Source organism: Nerophis lumbriciformis, linkage group LG03, assembly GCF_033978685.3.
Source record: "Nerophis lumbriciformis linkage group LG03, RoL_Nlum_v2.1, whole genome shotgun sequence".
Taxonomy (NCBI): Eukaryota; Metazoa; Chordata; class Actinopteri; order Syngnathiformes; family Syngnathidae; genus Nerophis; species Nerophis lumbriciformis.
In genome coordinates, this window is record NC_084550.2 from 29,406,501 (window position 1) to 29,427,198 (window position 20,698).

The following is a 20,698-nucleotide window of genomic DNA, read 5'->3' on the forward strand; positions in this document are numbered from 1 at the left end:
AGTGTGTTTTCTCAATGAACAACAAAACAGTTCAAGGAGGCAAATGCACAACACCGTCCAAACGATCCAAAGTCCAAAACACCCTCAAGAAAATCCAAACAAAAATTGCTGTAACTTCACGCAACAAAACAGAAGCTGAAACCTGATCAGTCCTAAAGATCAGATGGCTTGGAGACTAAAACTTGATCAGTCCTAAAGATCAGATGGCTTGGAGACGGTTAACAGAAAGTATTTAAAGATCAGATGTTAAAGAAGTTAAAGATCAGATGGCTTGGAGACTAAAACCCGATCAGTCCTAAAGATCAGATGGCTTGGAGACTAAAACGTGATCAGTCCTAAAGATCAGATGGCTTGGAGACTAAAACTTGATCAGTACTAAAGATCAGATGGCTTAGAGACTAAAACTCGATCAGTCCTAAAGATCAGATGGCTTGGAGACTAAAACGTGATCAGTCCTAAAGATCAGATGGCTTGGAGACTAAAACTTGATCAGTACTAAAGATCAGATGGCTTGGAGACTAAAACCCGATCAGTCCTAAAGATCAGATGGCTTGGAGACTAAAATGTGATCAGTCCTAAAGATCAGATGGCTTGGAGACTAAAACGTGATCAGTCCTAAAGATCAGATGGCTTGGAGACGGTTAACAGAAAGTATTTAACAACACTTTTCTCACATTTCCAAACCCAACCAAGTGTAAATCTGTCAGACTGAGCCCTGATGCAGTGATCCTATCTTGGCTGCAGGGATGGGGGCCCCTTTGGCATAGAACTGTGAGACCAAGGACTTGTTTTGCCAGTTTGGTCCGCTGACCCTGAACACTGAACCACAACATCACAATCAACATTAGCAGAACTCTTAGATTGTACATCAGTACACAAGTCACCATTAATAACAACACAGGACTTGTTTGAGGGCCTTTCATTGAGCAGGACTACACCAGGGGCCTCAAACTCATTCTAGCTCAGAGGCCGCATGGAGGAAAGTCTATTCCCACGCGGGCCAAACTGGTAAAATCATGGCTTGATCATTTGAAAATAAAGACAACTTCAAAATTGTCTTCCTTCCACCAACAATACAACAAGCACATTTTGAGGAAAACATTGAAAAACACCACAAAACTTAGACTTGGTCTCAGTGTGTTTACAAAGCAGTTCAACTTAGACTTGGTCTCAGTGTGTTTACAAAGCAGTTCAACTTAGACTTGGTCCCAGTGTGTTTACAAAGCAGTTCAACTTAGACTTGGTCCCAGTGTGTTTACAAAGCAGTTCAACTTAGACTTGGTCTCAGTGTGTTTACAAAGCAGTTCAACTTAGACTTGGTCCCAGTGTGTTTACAAAGCAGTTCAACTTAGACTTGGTCTCAGTGTGTTTACAAAGCAGTTCAACTTAGACGTGGTCTCAGTGTGTTTACAAAGCAGTTCAACTTAGACTTGGTCTCAGTGTGTTTACAAAGCAGTTCAACTTAGACTTGGTCTCAGTGTGTTTACAAAGCAGTTCAACTTAGACGTGGTCTCAGTGTGTTTACAAAGCAGTTCAACTTAGACTTGGTCTCAGTGTGTTTACAAAGCAGTTCAACTTAGACTTGGTCTCAGTGTGTTTACAAAGCAGTTCAACTTAGACTTGGTCCCAGTGTGTATACAAAGCAGTTCAACTTAGACTTGGTCTCAGTGTGTTTACAAAGCAGTTCAACTTAGACTTGGTCTCAATGTGTTTACAAAGCAGTTCAACTTAGACTTGGTCTCAGTGTGGTTACAAAGCAGTTCAACTTAGACGTGGTCTCAGTGTGTTTACAAAGCAGTTCAACTTTAAGCACTTCCTGCATAGCAATCTCATGTTGGAAGGTTCACCATTAAAGATGTAAATCAAGTATGTCCTCAAACTGCCGCATTGGTGACATCCACAACTGCCACAACACATTCATTTATCATCATTCAAATATATTCTAGTGCCCGCTACAATCCTCATGGTGCTTTTGTTGACTAGAGAGGAGATTCGAGCGAGATTTCTCTATAGAATCTCCTCTCTGGTCAACAAAAGCACCATGAGGATTCTAGCGGGAACTCCCGTTCAACCCTTTTTCGATTACGCATGCACCTCCAGGTACCCTAGCACCTCCAAAACCCTCAAATCTAGACTCCAAACATCCCAGAACAAGCTAGTCAGATTACTTCTAGACCTCCACCCCAGATCACACCTCACTCCTACCCACTTCTCCAAAGTGGGCTGGCTCAGGGTGGAGGACAGAGTAAAACAACTTGCACTGAGCCTGGTCTATAAAATCCACTACACCTCCCTGATACCGAAGTACATGTCAAACTACTTAACGTAAATGACCGCCATAACCAGTGGTAATAATAGTGGTCAATTGTACGGAATATGTACTTCACTGTGCAACCTACTAATAAAAGTCTCAGTCAATCAATCAATTACAATTACAAGATAATGAAAATGACACCATGGTAGCCAAATGAGAGGTAACATGACTACAAACTTAACCAACGTGAACATGGTAGATTTAAGCATAAAATAAAATAGTAGAAACACAACAAATGTAGAAACAGACATTTTTACAATGGAGTTCAGGGTGGGCATCGTGCCGTCAACAAATAGCATGCAATTTGAACTACAAAGATGAAGGTCAAGTTGACTAAGTCTTTGCATCTTACCGTTGGACACACCTCACTTCGACGTGTGTGTGCTATCAACTTGTTTTTCCTGTCCCCAGACTGCGCCCCCCTCCATAGAGCCCAGTCTGGGATGGATTAAAAAAAAAAAAAAAGTTATTCAAACACCTTCACCTTTTTACGTAAGTGGCGAGCCATCAGCGTTACCTTCTGTCACTCTGTCTGCTCTTCAACAGGTTTGTGCTGAAAATGAAATGGCATTGAATTTGTGCAACGATGATAAACTTCCTTCTTTCCTTCCTAAGCAACAAGAGCGATCGTTAATTAATATTTAATTGATATTACCTGGTCACATCATCATTAGGTAGAAGAACACAGTCAAGCACTAGAAAGAGTCAGCTTAGGTACTTTATTGGTTCACAATCAAATTCTAACATAAAACTCAATTAGGCCCAATAATATCTCCAAAATAATCAATGTACTGTCAATCATTTGATTCATACAATTGTAACTTCAAACCATTTCTACAAACATTCCCACTATGAACAATTAAACCACTAATTGGCACATGTGGTGCTGCTCAAACATCTTCATGAGCACACATTATTTTCATAACTATGAAGGGATTAGTGGCATCTTCTACTGCATACAAGTCATAGTCTTTTACTGCATACAAGTCTTAGTCTTTTACTGCATACAAGTCTTAGTCTTTTACTGCATACAAGTCTTGGTCTTTTACTGCATACAAGTCTTAGTCTTCTACTGCATACAAGTCTTAGTATTCTACTGCATACAAGTCTTAGTCTTTTACTGCATACAAGTCTTAGTCTTTTACTGCATACAAGTCTTAGTCTTTTACTGCATACAAGTCTTAGTCTTTTACTGCATACAAGTCTTAGTCTTCTACTGCATACAAGTCTTAGTCTTTTACTGCATACAAGTCTTAGTCTTTTACTGCATACAAGTCTTAGTATTCTACTGCATACAAGTCTTAGTCTTCTACTGCATACAAGTCTTAGTCTTTTACTGCATACAAGTCTTAGTCTTTTACTGCACACAAGTCTTAGTCTTTTACTGCATACACGTCTTAGTCTTTTACTGCATACAAGTCTTAGTCTTTTACTGCATACAAGTCTTATTAGTCTTCTACTGCATACAAGTCTTAGTCTTTTACTGCACACAAGTCTTAGTCTTTTACGGCATACAAGTCTTGGTCTTCTACTGCATACAAGTCTTAGTCTTTTACTGCATACAAGTCTTAGTCTTTTACTGCATACAAGTCTTAGTCTTTTACTGCATACAAGTCTTAGTCTTTTACTGCATACAAGTCTTGGTCTTTTACTGCATACAAGTCTTAGTCTTCTACTGCATACAAGTCTTAGTATTCTACTGCATACAAGTCTTAGTCTTTTACTGCATACAAGTCTTAGTCTTTTACTGCATACAAGTCTTAGTCTTTTACTGCATACAAGTCTTAGTCTTTTACTGCATACAAGTCTTAGTCTTCTACTGCATACAAGTCTTAGTCTTTTACTGCATACAAGTCTTAGTCTTTTACTGCATACAAGTCTTAGTATTCTACTGCATACAAGTCTTAGTCTTCTACTGCATACAAGTCTTAGTCTTTTACTGCATACAAGTCTTAGTCTTTTACTGCACACAAGTCTTAGTCTTTTACTGCATACACGTCTTAGTCTTTTACTGCATACAAGTCTTAGTCTTTTACTGCATACAAGTCTTATTAGTCTTCTACTGCATACAAGTCTTAGTCTTTTACTGCACACAAGTCTTAGTCTTTTACGGCATACAAGTCTTGGTCTTCTACTGCATACAAGTCTTAGTCTTTTACTGCATACAAGTCTTAGTCTTTTACTGCATACAAGTCTTAGTCTTTTACTGCATACAAGTCTTAGTCTTTTACTGCATACAAGTCTTAGTCTTTTACTGCATACAAGTCTTAGTCTTTTACTGCATACAAGTCTTAGTCTTCTACTGCATACAAGTCTTAGTCTTCTACTGCATACAAGTCTTAGTCTTTTACTGCATACAAGTCTTAGTCTTCTACTGCATACAAGTCTTAGTCTTCTACTGCATACAAGTCTTAGTCTTTTACTGCATACAAGTCTTAGTCTTTTACTGCACACAAGTCTTAGTCTTTTACTGCATACACGTCTTAGTCTTTTACTGCATACAAGTCTTAGTCTTTTACTGCATACAAGTCTTAGTCTTCTACTGCATACAAGTCTTAGTCTTTTACTGCATACACGTCTTAGTGTTTTACTGCATACAAGTATTAGTCTTTTACTGCATACAAGATGAGATGCAGCCTTGTTGTGTAACAATGTTTCCCATTAAAAGTGTTTTATGGAGACTTGATGAGAAGAGCACATTCCAGGATGTTACTTGGAAATAAAAAGACAACATGTAAGTAATAGTTGCATCTGGCAGAAAATAAAGCTTAGTTTTAGTCCCTCAAAATATTACTGCAGTACAGTCGTCCCTTGCCACTTTGTTTCAAAGCATATTCTACATGTTTCTGTCCTAAATGTGGGGTTAGAGTAAGTCTTAGTTATGTATTATAGTGCAGCATTTGTCTCATTATGGGCCTGCTGGGGTTAGAGTAAGTCTTAGTTATGTATTATAGTGCAGCATTTGTCTCATTATGGGCCTGCTGGGGTTAGAGTAAGTCTTAGTTATGTATTATAGTGCAGCATTTGTCTCATTATGGGCCTGCTGGGGTTAGAGTAAGTCTTAGTTATGTATTATAGTGCAGCATTTGTCTCATTATGGGCCTGCTGGGGTTAGAGTAAGTCTTAGTTATGTATTATAGTGCAGCATTTGTCTCATTATGGGCCTGCTGGGGTTAGAGTAAGTCTTAGTTATGTATTATAGTGCAGCATTTGTCTCATTATGGGCCTGCTGGGGTTAGAGTAAGTCTTAGTTATGTATTATAGAGCAGCATTTGTCTCATTATGGGCCTGCTGGGGTTAGAGTAAGTCTTAGTTATGTATTATAGAGCAGCATTTGTCTCATTATGGGCCTGCTGGGGTTAGAGTAAGTCTTAGTTATGTATTATAGAGCAGCATTTGTCTCATTATGGGCCTGCTGGGGTTAGAGTAAGTCTTAGTTATGTATTATAGTGCAGCATTTGTCTCATTATGGGCCTGCTGGGGTTAGAGTAAGTCTTAGTTATGTATTATAGAGTAGCATTTGTCTCATTATGGTCCTGCTGGGGTTAGAGTAAGTCTTAGTTATGTATTATAGTGCAGCATTTGTCTCATTATGGGCCTGCTGGGGTTAGAGTAAGTCTTAGTTATGTATTATAGGGCAGCATTTGTCTTATTATGGGCCTGCTGGGGTTATAGTAAGTCTTAGTTATGTATTATAGAGCAGCATTTGTCTCATTATGGGCCTGCTGGGGTTAGAGTAAGTCTTAGTTATGTATTATAGTGCAGCATTTGTCTCATTATGGGCCTGCTGGGGTTAGAGTAAGTCTTAGTCATGTATTATAGAGCCGCATTTGTCTCATTATGGGCCTGCTGGGGTTAGAGTAAGTCTTAGTTATGTATTATAGTGCAGCATCTGTCTCATTATGGGCCTGCTGGGGTTAGCGTAAGTCTTAGTTATGTATTATAGAGCAGCATCTGTCTCATTATGGGCCTGCTGGGGTTAGAGTAAGTCTTAGTTATGTATTATAGAGCAGCATTTGTCTCATTATGGGCCTGCTGGGGTTAGAGTAAGTCTTAGTTATGTATTATAGAGCAGCATTTGTCTCATTATGGGCCTGCTGGGGTTAGAGTAAGTCTTAGTTATGTATTATAGAGCAGCATTTGTCTCATTATGGGCCTGCTGGGGTTAGAGTAAGTCTTAGTTATGTATTATAGAGCAGCATTTGTCTAATTATGGGCCCTGCTGGGGTTAGAGTAAGTCTTAGTTGTGTATTATAGAGCAGCATTTGTCTCATTATGGGCCTGCTTGGGTTAGAGTAAGTCTTAGTTATGTATTATAGAGCAGCATTTGTCTCATTATGGGCCTGCTGGGGTTAGAGTAAGTCTTAGTTATGTATTATAGAGCAGCATTTGTCTCATTATGGGCCTGCTGGGGTTAGAGTAAGTCTTAGTTATGTATTATAGAGCAGCATTTGTCCCATTATGGGCCTGTTGGGGTTAGAGTAAGTCTTAGTTATGTATTATAGTGCAGCATTTGTCTCATTATGGGCCTGCTGGGGTTAGAGTAAGTCTTAGTTGTGTATTATAGTGCAGCATTTGTCTCATTATGGGCCTGCTGGGGTTAGAGTAAGTCTTAGTTATGTATTATAGAGCAGCATTTGTCTCATTATGGGCCTGCTGCAATGCAAGCCTCCATTCACTGCTGCAAAGTGTTAGCATGCTAATGATTTATGCTAGCTTTTTAGGAAATAATACAAATAATTCTTCTTACCTGGTCACGTATGAGCATGCTAACGTTTTTGCTAGCTTTGTAGCTAATATTTTAACCTAAACATCATGATTTTTTTACTTGCCACCATCTTGCTAGTATGCTAACGTCTCTTATATTCACATGCAAACATTTTATGCTAGCTTTTTTTTGCTAATTTTGTATGTTTAAACCTAAAAATCATGGATTTGGATACTGTGCGCCGTCCTAGACGTACGTCGGCTTCCACCCCGGCCGGAGGTTCAGGGCACAGATAGCAGGCCCATCAAATTTTCCGCAGGATTTTTTGTAGTTTTCCATTAATATGCTGTGGCGAACACGGCTAACAACAACACAAGCGGCTACACCTGGCGCTACTGTATCTTCACCACCAAAATCAAGTTGACCAACTTTTAACGACTTTTTGACCGACTTCAACTCCTGTCTCATCAATAAAACTAAATAAAACATCTCCACATGGACAAGACTTTTGCACGAGCGATGTCGTAGCATCAGACTGCGCAACATTCAGGCTAACAAGACTGCTTTCCACAATCAACAACTAAGCGGGCAAAGTGGAGAGGATCTCTTTATTTGACATCAGTAACAGCCTTGACGGGATCAATGTGGAATGTCAACAAGACTGAATGCTAACAACAAAGCTATAGATGGTAGCTACGAGTGTCAAGTTGAACAACTTACGCTTGCGGTTTCAGCACATGGAAGCTCACTTCTAACTTAGATGAATTATCCAGGCTGTGACAAAGTACTTTGACATCGTGGCCGTGTTTTATCAGCCGGGCAACGGCCATATTCTGGGTTACCAGAGAGTACTGTAATCAAGGCTACTATATTGGGTGAAACTGCTGTAAAGGTGACTATATGGGTGTTATTTTCATGCTTAAAGGGCTCTAATTATGTTAAAAGGCTTATTTAGAAGGTCATAAACAGCTCAACTATGACAATATTAGGTAAATTAAAATGAATCCTACTTTGCAGAAGTTCGTTTACAACAATCAGGCCTGGAAGCAATTGGTTGGGATAAACGAGGGACGACTGTACTGTGACATCTTACGACAACAAACACACCCTATGTCTAAGTGATATTTTAGTCGGCTCTTGTCCTTCAACAGACAGGACTAATGGGCACACCCCTCTTGGGCTGGTAGGGGGTTGTCCTGGTAACCATCTTGATGCAGTCTATGATTGGACAGACACTCAGGCACAGAGTGCACCCGGTACAGCTGTCATTTACAGCCGGAAGGTGGGTCTCTGGATCGAAGGTAATAGCCTGTAAAGACAATAAACAATGGCCAATGAACAACTTATTTTACTCACAGGACTGTATATATTTTAAAATGTTGACCCTGAGATACAAGAAACAAAATATGAGAAACAACTGTTTGGTCCAGATAGGTGGTACACTGCAAACAACTCTCTGTCCTCTACTAGCCTCAGGTGTTTTGCCAGGTCTAATCCAGTCTTTCTGTCGGTCTTCCTCTTCTGCAGCTTCCTTGGAATGGTCCTTTGCAGGATAGTCTTTGCAAGACCTGATGCAGGTACTTACCACATACACCTGTGTTTCTTTACAGCTGTGAGTAGGTTACCAGGGCGTCCAATTGCTTCCTTGAGCTTTCTGCGGACCTCGTCCTTTGTAATCTGGTCTGTGTCGTGGATGCCCAAGATCTCTCTGTAGCATCACATTTCCATTGCCAACATCTTCTTTTCAAGTTCTATTGTCAGTGTCCAGGTTTCGCAGGCATATTAGAAAACAGACAGATGTATTTTGGTGCGCAGACTGATGTTCTTGAGTTCTGCAAGCACAGCTGTTGTTTTAGCCACCCCTGTCGCAAACTCTGCTTTGGAGTCTCCGTCTGAAATGATGGATGCCACATGTCTGATGGTCCTCACACTTTCAGAACTGATGCCTTGGGTGCTATTTGTCATGAGTTTTGTTTTCTCAGCACTAATTTCCATGTTGTAGAATGATGCCGCTTTGTCAAGATCTGTTTATTGATGTTCTCATTCATCAGGTCAGGGTCATCTCAGGGTGTTCAATCCATCACTGGACTGTTGGGTTTGTCTTAGAAGATGTTTCGCCTTTCATCCAAGTAGGCTTCATCAGTTCATGCTCATAGACTTAGATTGGTCACATCTAGTCTTGGACTTAGATTGGTCAGATCTAGTTTAGCGGCCTGGTGCCAAAACCCCTATACCAGGAAAGTGTGCCTGGGCAAGGATGGGTTCACCCTATCGTAGTGAGAAAAACAACTGTTGGGAAGCAAACAAGCAATCCTACTGTCGATCCCAAGGACAGTCATTGAAGTGTGAGTTCCCCTCGTTAGCATTGAGGTATAGTGTGGTAAAACCATCGCTGTGGATCACTAACTGCCCAAAATAGTCTGAATCATGACCAGAATGTTTCTAACTCCTGTTATTTGTTGGAGGCTAAATTGCAGAGGATTTGTCAAGATGATCAACCAAGCTGGCCAGCTCCTGGTCATCAATGTCATCTGTAAATCTGAGATTTGTGGAAGATCTTCCTCCAATGGAATTGCGGCGTCGTGATCTTCCAAGGCATCTTCCATGATCCTTTCTAAGAACACAATGAAAAGAATGAGAGAGGCGGCATCACTGACGTACTCCGAGAGTGGTGCAGACCCAGTCACCGAGTTGTTGTTCAGAAGGGTGGCATTTGTGGCTTTGTCGTACAGCTGCTTTACGAGTCGTACTAGGTTGGCATTGATGTTGTACTTCCTCATGCAAGACAGCATTATAAGGCCTTCTGGAAGTTGACAAAGAGTTGGTAGAGATCTGGAGATATCTTTCACAGGTTATTCTTAGATCAAACCCCCTGAAACCTGCTTGTTCTTCAGCAATAAGGAACTCCGCGGCGGGTTTCAGTCTGTTTAGAATGACCTTCAGCGTCACAGATCAAGCTGATGATGTTGAAGATTTATTTTCTATGGCAGTGGTGGTCATCGTCCAGCTGTTGCAGATAGCACTTAGGATGGTGGTCATCGCCTCATCTCTCGCTTGCACCAATTCAGCAAGTATGTTGTCTGTTCCTGCTGGCTTTCCATGTTTGACTTCCTTCCATAGTACGGAATGCCAGCCTTCATTTGGGCTTTCTTGCCAGCCGTTCAGTACTACTGGATCTCCATCGAGCTGATGGTTGTAGAGCTCAGCGCAGTATTCTGTACATCTGTCCAGCAGATACTTGATACACTGATCTGCTTTGTCCTGAATGCTGGTTGGACCTTCCTGCTTCTTCCCAGCAGGCACAAGACATTGATACAACGCTGATTATACGTACTTGTCCTTTAAAAACTGACTTCCAAACAAGGTTGCAAAATAGTTGTATTAGTAAATTGAGACAACGTTGATGGTTGGGAAATGACCACATATCAATGGTCAAATCAACATCAGAACCTGACATTGATTAAACCTCTTCAAAAAGACTATTGTTCCAACGTTAAGTTCAAGTAGCTCAAAGGCAGGACTTAATTCAACAAGTTCTCAACGTTGTTTCAATGTCTTGTGTCTGCTGGGTTTATACTGGACCACTGCCAACTACAACCATGATAGTACCGCAGTAATCTGACGGTGCAAAGGCAGACATTGCGATACAGCTACTGTATTGCTTCTCATAGCTCATGTGAGTGTTTGTAATCAGTAGTGGTTCTTGCTTCCAACTTCAATACCCTACATTGTCAACACCTCAACCGGTGGTAAGGGTGGTGTGCAGAGGCCACCTATCCATCACACATACCCTGACCTGATGCCAGCTGAGCACAGACAAATATCAATCTATTCCTTGCAGTGCCCCTGAGCAAATAGAACCTTAGGCCATTACCCGTGTGGCCTAGAGCTAAAACCACCACTGCTTGCAATATTCTCCTGAAATGTCAAAGTAATGGTCAGGTCACATTCCTGAGCGGCACACAGATCTACCTGATAGCCAGAGTCGTTGCAAGTCATGTAGCATTTCCCACAATTGATACACATCTCTTCATCTATCACAGCCTGGACCTGTTTAGGACAAAGGACATTATCATAAGTACATCATGTTTATGAAGGAGAATCTGTTCAAATGTTCTACCTTTCAAAATAAATGTATCTCATGAATAAACATGTTATACCGGTGTCAAAGTCTTAAATCAGGGGTGCCCAAACTTTTTTCCACAGAGGGCCACAGACTGACACATTTTGGTAGTTTTCACCTTCAAAACCTGTACAGTATACCGGTACTAATAAAGTACCGCGGTACCAATGAGTTGAAAACGGTACTATACTGACTTTGAAAATACTGGTGTTACGTTGCTGAGGCGAGGAGGATGTTGAGTGCGTCAGCACGCACACACTTACAGAGCGCACAAGCAGAAACAGTGTGGAGAGGAAACATGGCAAATAAAGGCAATTCTACTGGTTAATAAAGAGTGTGTGAAGTACAATATGAAAGTATTTAGACTTTAAAAATAACAATAAAACTACAATTCTACTGGTTAATAAAGAGTGTGTGAAGTACAACATGGAGGTATTTGGACTTCAAAACTAACAATAAAAACTACAATTCTACTGGTTAATAAAGAGTGAGTGAAGTATAATATGGAAGTATTTAGACTTCGAAACTAACAATAAAACTACAATTCTACTGGTTAATAAAGAGTGTGTGAAGTACAATGTGGCGGTATTTGGACTTCAAAACTAACAATAAAAACTACAATTCTACTGGTTAATAAAGAGTGAGTGAAGTATAATATGAAAGTATTTAGACTTTGAAACTAAAAATAAAACTACAATTCTACTGGTTAATAAAGAGTGTGTGAAGTACAATATGGAGGTATTTGGACTTCAAAACCACCGATCAGTGCCCAGCTGCAAGCGCTGCTTGAAAAGGTGGCATAATTAAAGTATTACAATCTTTATTACAAACCCAGGTAAACATTTTTATAACAATCATGGAGACGAGCACAGTGAGTTTAAAGGAAATGTAGTTAACGAGCTCCCCTGCTGTGCACATATCAGCTGCTGGGCTTCATGCCAAATATTAGCAGAGTTAAAACCGCCCACGTAGCGCAAACTAATGCAAGTAAAATGACTGAATTTTGTAACAAATTGCTACAATTTGTGTTTTATCTTTAACAATGTGTGATTTAGCTGTCTTTAATGTGTACTTTTAGCCATAACATTGTTTTTAGTATTTACTAATGATTGTATTTGTCTTAAAGCACAAACCAAGTGTGGCAACCAGAAATCATGAAACATTTAATATAATGTCAGTAAAGCTTGTTATTCTATTCTAACCTACTCCTAGATTATGGCAGACTTCATGTAATACATACTTTTGTTTATTTTCAAAAGTATCAAAATACATTTTGGTACCAAAATATAGTATAGTACAAATATAGTACAATATCTAGATTATTTTCAAAGAACTAGAAAATGCAATCTCATTAGAAATTGGCCAAAGCCCAACTGAGATGCTAACAGTTAGCATCAAGCAACAAAGCATATGAGCAAAATGGGCTACAAAACCTGGCATGCTAACAGCATCATATGTTTCATATTATATTTTAGATGACGTTAATCTAATATTTAGATGACGTTAATCTAAATTATTCTCCAGTGTGGACGCCTCAATGGTGGCGTTTTCCCCTCAATCCTCACTGCCACGCCATGTTTTCTTTTGTTACTGGCACCAGTGCATATACATACATTTATACATATATACATATATACAGATATACAGATATACAGATATAAATATATACAGATATACAGATATACATATATACAGATATACATATAGTGTGCCTTTGTGTTTTCTTCTACTCTTTCTTTTTTTAATGCAAAGCACTTTGCGTTTTCTACCTGCCTGTTTATGAAAAGTGCTAGATAAATACAACTTGAATAGATTTGAAATACTATGCTAACAATAGCATCCTTACAGTTAGCATTAGTGAATTACCAAAATATATGACAGTGAGGTAAATAGCTGCTAAACTAGCTTAAAAAAAAAACCTAGCGCATCTTAAATATTAACTGTAGCATATATTAATCTGCCACGTATACGTGAGAAATGTGTTAAAAATGCTAGCAAAGTAATGTTAGCATACATCAAGTATCAAAATATGACTCTAATGTACACGTATAAAAAAAGGCTAGCCTAGTAACGTTAGCATGCTAACAGGTAGCATTGGTCAAGTAACAAAATATTTGATGCTGAGCTGTATACCTTGTAAATTTGCAAAAAACCACCATGCTAACTTAAGAATGCTAACAATGGCCACACTTTGGACACCCCTGTCTTAAATGTGTGCGTCAAAGAGTACCTGCTCCATATTGTTAAGTTCTTGGTACGCTCCAATGTAGCGCAGCGCTCTTGCTATCACGTCCTGCAAACAAAAGCAGAAAACATGTACAACTCACAGGTTTATGCACAGGTTGCACACTTTTATTGACACGCCTCCAAACCTTGACAGCTGGAACTGGTTTCTTCGGCCCTCCGCTTTTTGTGACGTTGGCTTCCATGACATCTGCACCGCTGGCACCTATGAGATCTTTCTTGTGCTGAGCGATGGCCTCTGTCCTCTTCTGGAGGTAGGGTCCAAAACTGGGGAGGCTCTACACACACAACAACAACATACGGTACATCAAAGTGACACAAGAACAACATAAGGTACATCAAAAGAAAACAGGAACATAGATACATCAAAGGAACACAAGAAGGACACAATAGATACATCAAAGGGATACAATAAGGTACATCAAAGGGACACAATATATACATCAAAGGGAAACAATGAACAACATATGGTACATCAAAGGGACACAATTAACATGGTGCATCAAAGGGACACAAGAACAACAAAAGGTACATCAAAGGGACACATGAACTACAAGGTACATCCAAGGGACACAATAACAATATGGCATCAACAAAAACAGCAGATACATCAACGGGACACAATAAGGTACATAAAAGGGATACAAGAACAATAATATACATCAAAGGGGCACAATAGATAATACCTGTACGGCTTTTTATGCCTCAAAGCAGGCCTACACTACTGTGTTTCAGGGTCAATTGTAAAAAGCAATATAAGTCATCAATCGCTCTCTCTCTTCATCATGGTTTCATACAACCTTAAACTACCCGGCAAAGGCCTACTGATAGCTCACTTGAATATCTGTAGCTTAAGAAATAAAATCCCTGATTTATGTATGATAATGAAGTCTAATGATATACACATTATGGCAATATCTGAAACCCATCTTGACTCCTCTTTTGAGGATGATGAATTAGCTGTAGATGGATACACAATTTTTAGGAAGGATAGAACAAGATATGGTGGAGGTGTAGCTGTGTATGTGCAGAGTCACATTCCTGTGAAAGTAAGACATGATTTAATGTTGGCTGATATTGAGGCCCTGTGGATCCAGGTTCACCTGCCACAGACCAAACCCATACTGGTTGGGTGCTGCTATAGACCACCTAGTGCCGATATAAAATACCTGGATTTAATATGCAAGATGTTGGATGAATCTAGTGATGAAAACAGAGAGATATATTTTACTGGGGACACAAACATTGATTGGTCTGCTATGTGCCCGCTGAAAAAGAAACTTATTGCTGTAACTAATGCCTGTAACCTCACACAGACTATTACACTACCAACCAGATCAACTATAAATAGAAATGGGCTAAAGTCATCCAAATGCATTGACCACCTATTCACTAATGTTCCTGATAAATGCACTAAAACAGTATCAATAGCTCTTGGCTTTACGGATCACAACTTAATTGCAATAAGGAGGAAGACCAAGCTCTCCAAAGCTCCTAGTGTGACTATACATAAAAGATCTTATAAATATTTTAATGAAGTAAAATTTATAGATGATGTGAAACATGTTAACTGGGAAATTGTGTGTCTTGAGGAGGATCCCGAAGCGGCTTTGAGCACATTCATGAAGTTATTTTTGCAGATTGTAGATAAGCATGCTCCTGTCAGGAAAACAACTGTCAAGGCAAATGGCGCCCCTTGGTTAGGGAATGAGCTCAAAGCACTTATGAAGCAACGTAACCAGGCTAAAAAGTTGGCAGACTCTTCTGGTCTACTTTCTGATGCAATGATCTATCGTAAATTAAGAAATCGTGTAACTAAAATAAATAGAAGTAATAAAAAGGTATATTATCAGACAAAGATCTATGACTTTAGACATGATGGAAAACAATTGTGGAAAATTTTAAATCAAATAATGGGAAGATCAGCATCATGTAAAACAAATTCGTATATAGAAGTTGATGGAGCTTACCTGACTAAGCCAATGGAAATTGCCACATATTTTAATAATTACTTCACAAACAAGGTGGAAAATCTGAGAGTGAATATGACGCCTTCTGATGGCTCCTCCTCATGCACATTAATTGAAAATCATATAATGAAGGGTAAAAACTGCAGGTTCGATTTTGTACCAGTTAGTAGTTCTGATATTGAGAAATTGTTGTTATCACTGCCATCTGATAAACCTGCTGGGACGGACATGCTAGATGGCAAATTGTTAAGAATTGCGGCATGCCATGTATCAACTCCGATTTGTCATATATTTAATAAATCATTAAGATATGGAGTCTTTCCTGGGGTTTGGAAGGAGGCTAAGGTCATCCCTCTACCCAAGGACAAAAATAAAGATTTTACTGGTATAAATAGTAGACCAATAAGCATACTTCCTGTTCTTAGTAAATTGATGGAAAAAGTTGTTTTCAAACAAATTCAAGATTACTTTACCTACAACAAACTGATGTCGGGTTCCCAGCATGCTTATAGGCAAGGTCACTCAACATCTACTGCTCTAGCTCAGCTGACTGATGACTGGCTGTCACAAATGGACGTCAAGAAGATGGTTGGTACTGTCCTGATTGACTTTAGTGCGGCATTCGATGTCATAGATCACAACATAATGATCTCCAAACTGAGAAAATATGGTTTTAATAGTATGTCACTTTCTTGGATGTTGAGCTATCTATCAGCAAGATCACAGAGAGTGTGTTTTAATGGTAGCCTATCTGAACGCAAGTACAATTACTGCGGCGTGCCTCAAGGAAGCTGCTTAGGTCCTTTACTTTTTATTATTTTTACTAATGATCTTCCCTGTGTTACAACAAACACCAATATGGTTATGTATGCAGATGACACAACTCTATACAGTACTGCCTCTACCTTAAATGACCTAGAAAACAACTTAAATCAGGACCTGGAGACAGTGTCCCGCTGGGTAAATGATAGTAAACTTGTTGTGAATATTGACAAAACAAAAAGCATTCTTTTTGGATCCAGGCATATGCTTGTTGATGACCCACAGCTTCATATTTTAATGTCAGACATACGTATTGAGCAGGTCAAAAAAGCAAAATTGCTTGGTGTGCTATTAGACAGTCAACTGTCATGGTCTGATCATATTAATGGTATTTCAATGAGAATGGGAAGAGGTTTAGCCATGGTCAGGAAGTGCTCCACCTTCTTGACATCCTCAACAATGGCTCAAGTCATACAGTCCTTGGTTTTCTGTCATCTTCATTACTGTCCTATAATATGGTCCGCTACGACTAAGTCTGACCTGAACAAACTGCAACTTGTTCAGAACAGAGCGGCTAGACTGCTACTTAAATGTTCTTTGCACACTAATATTGCATTTATGCATTCACGCCTGTCCTGGTTGTCTGTTGAACAAAAGATGCATTGTAGTCTCATTATGTTCTTTAGAACTATCATTTTAGATCAATCACCAGATTACTTTTACAAACAGTTTTTAAAATCAACTAATACACATATTCATGACACTAGGAATGCCAGCAATGGCTATTTGGCACTTCCTGCTCCCAGGACCAATCTCCTCAAACATACAGTCATGTATAGATGTACATCATTTTGGAATGGGTTGCCATCTCACATTAATCTCTCACAAAGTAAATTGTCATTCAAGACAGCTTTGAAGATACACCTATTGCAGCTGCCCACATGACGAGAATTTTTAATACTGGTTTTAACTAGCTTTTTATCTTATGTTGTATTTTTCCATTGTATAATGTCTGTTATTGCATGTATTCTTTGCATTTTTCATTTTGTATGCTCCTATATGGACCCCAGGAAGACTAGCAGTCGCCTTGGCGTCAGCTAATGGGGATCCATTCAATAAACAATAAACAATAAACAATAGATCCATCAAAGGGGCACAATGTACATCAAAGGAACACAAGAACAACATAAGGTACATCAAAGGGACACATGAACAACATAAGGTACATCAAAGGGAGATGCATCAAAGGGACACAAGAACACCATGAGATACATCAAAGGGAAACAAATGAAGGTACAGGGACACAACATAGAAGGGACACGATAGATACATCAAAGCGAAACAATGAACAACATATGAACATCAAAGGGACACAAGAACAACAAGGGACACAAGAACATAAAGGGACACATGAACAACATAAGGTACATCAAAGGGACACATGAACAACATAAGGTACATCAAAGGGAGATGCATCAAAGGGACACAAGAACACCATGAGATATATCAGATGCACACAAGGGCAACAAAGGCACATCGAAATCAAAGGGAAACAAATGAAGGTACAGGGACAACATAGAAGGGACACAATAGATACATCAAAGGGAAACAATGAACAACATGATACATCAAAGGGACACATGAACAACATAAGGTACATCAAAGGGACACAAGAACAACATGGCATCAACAAGAACATAGATACATCAAAGGGACACGATAAGGTACATCAAAGGGACACAATAGAACCATCAAAGGGACACAATTAACATGGTACATCAAAGAGACACATGAACAACAAGGTACATCCAAGGGACACAAGAACATATGGCATCAACAAGAACAACAGATACATCAAAGGGACACAATAAGGTACATAAAAGGGATACAAGAACAATAATATACATCAAAGGGACACAATAGATCCATCAAAGGGACACAATGAACATATGGTACATCAAAGGGACACAAGAACAATAAAAGGTACATCAAAGGGACACATGAACAACATAAGGTACATCAAAGGGACACAAACCAACATAAGATACATCAGAGGGACGAAATAAGGTACATCAAAGGGATGAAAGAACAACATAACAACATAAGGTACTTCAAAGGATGAAAGAACAACATAAGGTACAGCAAAGGGACACAAGAACAAAATGAGCTACATCAAAGAGCAACATATAAGGTGCATGAAAGGGACACTTTGAAGTGTTGCAGGCCAGTAAGCCAGCCTTTATTCATCAACTCTGAATAAATGGCTGCTTTGTGGTGTTTTTCCACAGATTGCAATATTACAGATTTTTCACCACTTTTAGAGTACATTAAAATAAGTGATAATAGTAACTGAAAATTGGATTATTTACAGTATTGACAAAATACTGACCAGTTTTTTTTTACTTAACTGCCTAACAGTTTCACCAATTTAGTCATAATTTTTTGCACTTAAAAAACTTCTACATGACTTTAGCGCCAGACTTCTTCTTCTTCTGGCTTTGACCTGCTTGACCTGCTGCCCTCAGGAAGGCGCTACAGGGTCATCAGGTCTAAGACAAACATAGTCAAGAACAGTTTTTTCCCCTAAAGCCATAACCACGATGAACTCTCATAGGCACAGATTTGATAGTTTAGCACCTCTCTGTGTGTAATTTTTACTTTCTATATATATAATATTTAATATTTAAACAACACATTCATAACATTCCTTCTCAGGACTGGACTGTGCACCTTACATCCTTTTGCACTATTTTTCTTCTTTCCTTCCTATGTTTTGCATATTTATAGACTGTCGCACTGATACTGGACTTGCTTTTAATCTCATTCTACCTGTGTATGAGATTAAAATCTTTTAATCTCATGGCACCTGTGTATAGTGACATTAAAAGCTTTTAATCTCATGGTACCTGTGTATAGTGACATTAAAAGGCTTTTAATCTAATTGTACCTGTGTATAGTGACATTACAAGCTTTTAGTCTCATTGTACCTGTGTATAGTGACATTAAACGGCTTTTAGTCTCATTGTACCTGTGTATAGTGACATTAAAAGGCTTTTAATCTCATTGTACCTGTGTATAGTGACATTAAAAGTTTTTAATCTCATGGCACCTGTGTATAGTGACAATAAAAGCTTTTAATCTCATGGTACCTGTGTATAGTGACAATAACAGGCATTCTATTCTATTCAGTAATATATCGGTATATATCATATACTGTATATACAATATGTAAATATTACATATATGTTATATTGCTACTATGGTACATTTTTAGTCTACTTTATACCTGCATTATCCTTTCCATCCTTTGTAACTGAGCTACTGTGTGGAACAATTTCCCTTGTGGATCATTAAAGTTGGTCTAAGTCTAAGTCTAATCATTACTGCCACAAGTGGTGGAAAAGTGTACTACAACTAGGTATCACTGCGGCCTATACGGACCACAGCTGAGAAACATATATCTTTGGCGGTCCTCTAGGGGGCAACAATGGCTAAGAACCACTGCTCTATCCCAGGGGTGTTCCAACTTTTTCACTCGGGGGCCACACTGGGCTATATATATATATATATATATATATATATATATATATATATATATATATATATATATATATATATATATATATATATATATATGTGTGTGTGTGTGTGTGTGTGTGTGTGTGTGTGTGTGCACAGTGAGCAGGTTGTGTTATGTGTGACCATGTGCGTTGACCTTTATGTTAGTTACATTTTTTTTTTGCACCATGACTAGGGAAGGTTGTTTGGAACGTGTCATATAAGTAAATGCTGTGCTGTTATGTCAAAGTACTTTCAAAGGCCACAAAAATGGCAGCAAATATGTAGCATTCAAAAACCGTTTGGTATTTAAGAATAATTTGACATCTGGCGGGCCAATCTAGAGAGGCTGGCAGGATGTAGTTTGGACACCCCTGCTCCATCCTATGGTATCCTAAATTTATCAGGCAGGTACCTCCGTGTTGCAGTGGTCATTATTGTGGTCAAACCTTAGCAAGAGTGAACTGTGGCAAAGTAATGGCCTTATTTTTACCACTGATAGACGTACCTGTCCAACCATGTCTCCCAGTTTTGGAATAGGTTTCCCCCTCTGGTGTCTCTCTGTTGGAGGAGACTGACCATCCCAGTCTTTTAGGTCAAGGCTCTTCAAGTACAGCAAGGTCTTCAACCCTAAGCACACACAGCACCGTGGACATGATGGATTCATAATAGAGCAAACGTGCCAAAGTCTGCTTACACACCCACACAGTAGTCCTCAATCAAGGTAAAGTCCTGGTTCTGGATGGCACTGCATACCTGTTGATGCCAAACATGTTGTCAACGCTCCCACAACCTATGGTAGCACCTGGATTCAAAAGGAGCACTAACCACTGTACCACTGTGCTGCCCAAGATACAAAGCATGGATTGAATGAAATTATTTCAAATAGGCTACCATTCCACTTCAATAATGCACATCACATGTTTGCTTGCCAACCAACCACCATTAAAAGAAGGAGAAGAAGAAGGCAGGCAGTCTTGGCATCTTTCACACACATTTAAAACCCACTTAACATCCTC

General features: G+C 39.2%; 1 protein-coding gene across 2 annotated transcripts in view; it reads right to left on the reverse strand.

The window, feature by feature from the left end:
- Positions 1-3,019: 3,019 nt before the first annotated feature.
- dpydb (dihydropyrimidine dehydrogenase b) overlaps positions 3,020-20,698 on the reverse strand; it is a 96,913-nt gene continuing 79,234 nt past the window's right edge. For both annotated transcript variants that reach the window (XM_061936569.2, XM_061936575.2), the window contains exons 20-25: positions 20,381-20,435; positions 20,188-20,309; positions 13,518-13,667; positions 13,376-13,438; positions 10,995-11,072; positions 3,020-8,331 (exon numbers count right to left, since the gene is read on the reverse strand). In XM_061936569.2, coding sequence (XP_061792553.1) covers positions 8,167-8,331; positions 10,995-11,072; positions 13,376-13,438; positions 13,518-13,667; positions 20,188-20,309; positions 20,381-20,435 — 633 coding nt within the window. In that variant the 3' untranslated portion in view covers positions 3,020-8,166. The remainder of the gene's footprint in view (positions 8,332-10,994; positions 11,073-13,375; positions 13,439-13,517; positions 13,668-20,187; positions 20,310-20,380; positions 20,436-20,698) is intronic.